The sequence below is a fragment of the Centroberyx affinis genome, unplaced genomic scaffold, assembly GCF_046629955.1.
Source record: "Centroberyx affinis isolate AG114_WGS23_722 - 3 ecotype Tasmania unplaced genomic scaffold, CSIRO-AGI_Caff_v1 ptg006381l_1, whole genome shotgun sequence".
NCBI classification, from domain to species: Eukaryota; Metazoa; Chordata; class Actinopteri; order Beryciformes; family Berycidae; genus Centroberyx; species Centroberyx affinis.
This window is the reverse complement of record NW_027283240.1, coordinates 15,225-22,166: the sequence shown is the minus strand read 5'-3', so window position 1 is coordinate 22,166 and position 6,942 is coordinate 15,225. Positions and strand designations below refer to the sequence as shown.

The following is a 6,942-nucleotide window of genomic DNA, read 5'->3' as shown; positions in this document are numbered from 1 at the left end:
CTCTCTAGTGGTTGGAAAATCACTTAGTGCAGCTTTAAAATCACCAAGGAGTCAAAATGCTTTGCAGAAACCAACAAAATAACTAAACTAACCAGTCCTGTCACCAGGTAGCATAATTACTGGATTTAAAAAACAGTAGAAATGTCTAGTACACGGAGCCTTATAGATAGGCTAAATATAATGCAATGCATTTCCCTTCTCATTGTTAAAGAAGGCCAGCCAACTTTTTGAAATCACAACAGCGAGTGTGAAATTCATCTGTTGTAATAAAACACAAATATATGTGTGTGTGTGTGTGTGTGTGTGTAGGCTACCTCATACTGATCAAGACATCTCCATTCCTGAAGATGAACAGCAGGATATTGTCCTGCGTGACATCGTGGAAGTTGGCATTTTTCTCGTTGGCAAAGAAAAGGTCTGGTTTCCACAAACACTGAAACATCTTGGGATCAACGGTCAGTGCTTCACTCTTAAAATCAGTAGGAAGACGAAGACGAGGGTCGTTCCACCTCTGACGAAGAAATATATTGATCCTGTAGTCCTGCAGAGAGAGCGAAAATACTACTAGTACTGCTACTGCTATAACTGCTATTTCTACTACTACTGAGGCTATTGCTATTGCTACTGCTGCTACTACTACTGCTAATGCTATTACTACCACAACCACTACTGCTGATACTACTAGTGCTACTTCTGCTAACAGTACTACTCTTACTACTGCTACTATTGCAATTACTGTTGCTACTACTATTACTGCTGCTGCTACTACTATTACTACTCTTGCTACTACCACTACTACTAGTACTACTACTACTGCGACTAATAATTTTATTTGTAAAGCACTTGTAAAATACTAAAAAAATTACACGGTGTGATAGAGGAAACTAACAAATCAAACATTGCGTAGTTTTTTACGATTACTTTGACTCAATTTACACAACAGTTTCTATGCAAAACAGTCGCACTGAAATAAAAAATGACATTTGTGCCTTTTTAGCTCATTCAAACTATCATACCATATACCTATTTGACAACTTATGCGGAAAAAAAAGACAAAAATGTATTTATTATTTTTACATTACTTTAACTTCCTGGAAAACCAGGAGATGTACATAAAAATTCCAACTAATAAAACCATCACAGATTCTTGAACAATCTCCCTAAATTATATCCCATTGGTTTACACTTTCCCTCGCCATGTTATGTCCTGCCCCAATATCCTGTTTCAGCTGGAAATACATCATTAAGGAAGCAAGATGCTCTTAAAATGCGGTTTCATTGTGACTTTAATGTAAAATCCGTATTTAATGCAATACCTGTGTCAAATGAGGTAGGACATCATGCAAAAGGTTTATCCTAGCATCACAACATTGAATATATTCCTTCTTGAATTTTAGTGAGTGCTGAATTTTAAAATAATAATGCCAAAAAGAAAAAAAAAAATCAAATTATATTGCAGTGCTGCTATCTGGGGCAGTGTCATTGGAAGTAAGAAGACATGATTTAAAATACATGTGTTGATTTAGTGATCTGCACTAGTCATATAAGCATTGTAATATTCTACTTATATGCAGAGGGTGAACTTGTGATTTTTAGTTGTGCACTTTGCACTGAGGTAACATTCTGGCAAGTCAGTTTGGTTTTGCACAATGAAACTCTGTTGTGAAAATTGGGCCAAAGCAATCGCTTTTTACAAATTAGATTTATAGACATGAAGCTTTTAACGAAACTCTATTACAGTCAAAAATCAACATGGCAAAGTAAATGATAAAAGATTATAAAATAAATGTGTACAATCATGTGTGGCTGTGTGTGTGTGTGTGTGTCACCATAGTGGTCTCCTGGATGGATCCAAAGCTGTTAATGAATATGTTGACTCTGGACTCGACTGGGATACCTGAAACACACATATACACACACATACACATACACACAGACATAGGCACAGGCACAAGCACACACTAACTGTGATGCTAGCAGATATGGAAACTAAACAGAGTAAGTTTACTTTTGTATGTAAAGAACCAGACTGTTCTCATATCAAGCTTGTAGTAATGGTTACGAAAAGTAATGCACCGTAATTTCGTATGATACATGAATCAAGTGAAACAGGAGGTGGGGCTTACGTGACTGAAACATGACTATAAACAGCAAGTCTGACATTGAAATAGTGCGATAAATATTAAGGGCGTTGTGGCCAGGGTGGTGGATGGGCATATTCATTTGCAACATTAATATGAGTGCTCACTTATTGAATTTGCCGATTAAATACAAACCAAACCAAAATTGGTTTAAAGCAGTATTTCTACCTATTTAAAATCTTGCGCTTTTATTTTGAAGGCTAAACGGCCAAACCGGAAGTCTTGTTTCTGCTAATTCGAGTAAGAGTTACACATGTAGTTCTCCTCATTCTGATATCTCGGGTGCACGCAAACGTGAGCATTTTTTTCCTATCAAAAGCTAGAGTGGCGATTTCAGATAAATAATGGTGTAAATGTCAGTGTTTTCAAGTCAATTTAGGATCGGTTGGCTTCCGGAGACTTGGATTATGCTGGCGACGTCTCATATGCAGATATCTGTTTTTAGAGATTAGCCGAAATGTCGTCTGGACCTAGAAAACTTGTGAAACAATCCGGTCGTAGACCTCGTCTCTCAACTCCAACTCCATTCTCACGTCTCAAGTTGCTAATCGGACCGTAAACGATGACCGGCGCACGGAAGAGGAAGTCTTGGCCCGGACGTCCGCTGGCTCCACCGGAATCTAATCGTCGCCAGACCGATAGACGATGGGTTCCGAGATTGCAAAATGTGTGATATGCGTGCATTTGCTTTGGCGCCATCACATGGCAATGATCAACAACAGCACGAACACAAATCTTTTTCCTCTCTCCTCGCGAGAAACATCGAACTGTAGCCGCAGAGAACCACCACAGTTTTAGACAAGCAGTTTCAGACCAACAGTTTTAGATCCTTAATAGAGCTGAAGTTTAAGCTACGTTTCTTATGAGTAATAACAAGTTTAAATTTACTAAGAACAGCATTTCAACAGTACTGTGCCCTGACGCTTGGTTTCCATTTTTGGAGGTCACATGCCAATCCCTGCCTCCCTGGGCTGGCCATGTGTTGGTATAGTACGAACGGGTGGAGAACGTTTCAGAAAATATCACATGTTGAAAGAACACACATCCATTTTTATGTGGAAACGTGCTCAAAGGAATCAGTAATCAGTTTCTTTTTTCCCTTTCCTTTTCTATTTTCCTTTTGACATCTGGATTGGAATTAAACACACCTTGAGGTGGTGGTGTGTATGTGTGTGTGTGTTGTTACTGCTGCAGTAGCTGCATAGATGCTGGTCTGGTGTGAGTGTGTGTGTGTGTGTGTGTTTGAGAGAGGTGAAGGACATCTGGTTGTAGCTTGAAGCTCCTCAGAGCAAATCAACCACACTCTCTCCTCCTGTTCTCCCTTTTCTCTCTTTGCCTCGCTTCCTGTTTCTCTTTTGTTATTGTTCCTCTCTCCTGTTTCTGCATTGCATCTTTTCTTTCTCTTCCTCTTTCTTTCTCTCTCCCTCACTTTCTCTCACCTTCTACCTTCTGCCGTTTTGCTACTGAATAATTATTTTGCTATGATTTTGTGGTAGTAGCAACATGCTGGAGCATTTTGATTCCATTTCATCTTCTTACTTGAGTTGGAAGTTGACATCAGCCTCAATGGGCTCTTTAACCAATGGGATATATAACATTGCTGGGTTAACTTTTAACCAGTAGTGGATCCGTCTTGTTCACACAAATTCCTGCTCCCCCACACAGACACAGGGTCTGCTTATTCTCTTTGCTGTGAAGGTCATCTTTTATTTTATTTTATTTTTTTTAAATCGCTCAAGGGTAAAGGATTTCAGTTTGCTAATATTTGGGGGGATTTTTGCCTGTTTAACTCTTTGACTCTCTGAAATGGCAGAATCATCTCCACTGTCCTTACTGTGCAATCATCATCACAGAGAGGTTTAGTGAGATGAACCTTGTAGGGAAAAGACGGTGCACATGACTCTTGGGAAATTTTTTCCCGGCCATTTGGACAGGAATTGGTAAAATGTGTAGTCTGTTACATACACTGAAAGACAGTCTACAAAAAAAGGATAGTCCACACACTGGTTTAGAGCTCTTCTTTTGCCTGAGAAAGAGCTTAGGGTCAAAAAGTAAAACTGATATGCAGCTACTGCAACAATACTTTTTTGAACCACTTTTCATGACACTTTTATCCAGTACCTGGCCTAAATATAGGTTGGATGTGGACACCACCCGTCATAAATTATATCATAATTTTCTTAGTTTTTCATAGTTTTTTTGTATTCTTACCTTTGAAGTTAGGCCTTATTCTTGGGTCATAACTGACCATCAAACGGTTCAAGATGTTGGAGGTGGAGTTAGCAGGAACCTGGGCCAAATCTTCTGGGGATAGCTGGCTGTTAAAAGATGTTATTAGGCAAGGCAAGGCAAGTTTATTTATATAGCACATTTCATGCACAACGGCAATTTAAAGTGCTTTGCATAAATAAAAGAAAAATAAAGACATAGGTGAAAGTGCATTATAATCACATTTAAAAAGACAGTGCAAGAAGATTAAAAAGATAATTTTAGAGAAGAAAATTTTAAACTCAATTCAAAAACTCAACAAACAACAGCAATTATACCATTTAGCCAACACTTCAGAATGATAGCAGTATAGCAGTATAAACTGATAGGAGGAGAAATTACTGCTGTGGACAACAATAATTGTTAGTCCAATGAATCTCTGTGAAACTAGATGTTAAAAACAAACAGATCAAACACGTTCTGGTACATTTGTAAAAAACATATGACTTTAAAAGACTATGTATCAAATTCCATGACTTCCTCTGTCTGGAATACATCTGTCGAATATCAGAGATTCCATGACCAGTTGGAGCCCTGTGTATATACTTGCACATTTGTATGAAATACAAGGTAACCCTTCATGTTACAGATCCCTAACAACGTATGAACTATTCCTAATTATAAGTTAGACAATAACATAATTTAAGACCAAATAATGCTGCCACGTTACTGTGTAATACATTTTTTGTTAACTGGACTAACTTACCCTTTAGTTATTGTACTGTTAATGACCAAGAACATGAACTATTCCTAATTAGATGTTAACAAAAAAACTATTATATATTATATAGATTTCGAACATATAGTTATGTGACTTACGATGGACAGACGACTTGCTTGCCCTTCTTTCCTTTCTTTGTGGATTTTCCCTTTGTGGCTCCGGTCAAATCCCAACAACACAGCAGCAACAGCAGCGAGAACACTGGCCTTACCACAGCAACCATGGTGCCTATAACACAGAGTTAAACATTGGCCTTACCACAAGGTTCCTATAACACAGAGTTAAACATTGGCCTTACCACAGCAGTCATGGCGCCTAAAAATCAGGCAACTCAGGCAACTGTCATCCCGCTTTGAAATTACGGGGGGCAAAATGATCTTTTACTCACATTACATTTTCTAATAGCTTTAATGGTTTTGTTGGGAATTGTAATGTTCTCTGATGGAATGGAATGGTTTGTATTGGTATATCTGATGGAATCCATTACAGCATGTTGTGTTCTCTTACAAACCATCAGAGATCACTAGATGACCACCAGGACCCCATCAGCCGTGACCTTGGTATTATAAGGTTCTATCTGACCTTTTTGTCAAAACTGAGTTGAACGCATGAACGTATGAACGTATTCTATGAGTGCCTGTTGACATGTGTGGTGTTATTTTTTGAAAATAATGATTTTTGAGTCTGTAATTTCTAAAACAAAAGGACCCATCTCCATTTAACTCAATGGATGCTGAAAACTTTGAAGCTCAATATCTCAGAACTATCCTGAAGGCAGATAGAACCTTATAATTCTAAGCTCACGCAATGTGTCATGGTTATTGACGTTCTATTGGAAGCCATCAGACACCACTTTAACACACCATGGAAGTATTATGTTTCATTTCATTAGTGAAATGATGCATTGTGACTTGGCCAAGAGACCAGACTCTGACGTTGGCAGCAGTAGGAGAACTTTCTGGCTCTCTGAGAAGCCTAGTCATGGCTCTCCTTCTGATGCTGCTGGGCACAGGCAAGGTAACTGTTGGCTAGCTCTTGCTAGTGCTCGAGCTTGTCTCGCATTTTCAAGACATTCGAGAGGACACTACAATACTGCTGCTGCTTCCGTTCCTCCCAGACCTCCTTTAGAATGTCCAGTGACCTGCATATGGATAGCCATAGGAGCTGGAAAGGGGAGAAGCCAGTGGATGCTTGAGGTACCTCCCTGTCGTCAAACTCGAGGATGGGTTTAGATATGATCATTTTCCGGAAATTTGATGTAGCTTTGCAAGTGGGTGTAGCAATAAAGCCTTGCGAGACGCTGTGAATCAGCTGGACAGGCATAATTTGGTTCAGATTCTAGCTAGCTGCTGTACGTTCAAGCAATATGACAGAAGACAATCGTTCAAATTGAAGAGTATAGTTGAAGAGTTGAAGAGTCTAGTATGTGAGTTAGTGAGCTTTGAGACCATACCACATTGTTTAAACAGATTTAGAAACAAAGTTGCTGTGTTATGGAGCGCACCTCCAACAAGTGTAAAAATCCCAATCTCCAGTTCTCAGAAACATTAGCAACTTACTGCTAGCTTGCCATCTAGCTATTGAGTGGGTGGCTGCTTGGACTAGTGGTTCTCAACATGGGGGACCACCAGGGGTCCTTGAGGTGGTTCCAGCGGGTCCCCAGCAAACTGATGAATTGTTAAACATTAGCATTATTTCATTTACAAGAAGTTAACACAATTAGAGAATGCAGAAGAATGACTGTTTTGATCATAGTTTCACTGTTATCTCTCTACCTACAATACAGATAGTCATGGAATTCTGGACAAAATC

The 6,942-nt window shown here is 39.0% G+C and overlaps 1 protein-coding gene across 1 annotated transcript; it reads right to left on the bottom strand.

Moving 5' to 3' along the window:
* Nucleotides 1-314: 314 nt before the first annotated feature.
* Nucleotides 315-5,353, bottom strand: LOC139638468 (glycine receptor subunit beta-like; the record flags this gene model as incomplete). Its single annotated transcript, XM_071512608.1, has 4 exons — nt 5,229-5,353; nt 4,353-4,459; nt 1,830-1,897; nt 315-541 (listed from the first exon to the last, which is right to left on the bottom strand). Coding segments are annotated over exons 1-4 (527 nt in total), but the record flags the coding sequence as incomplete, so codon positions are not given.
* Between the last annotated feature and the right edge of the window lie 1,589 nt (nt 5,354-6,942).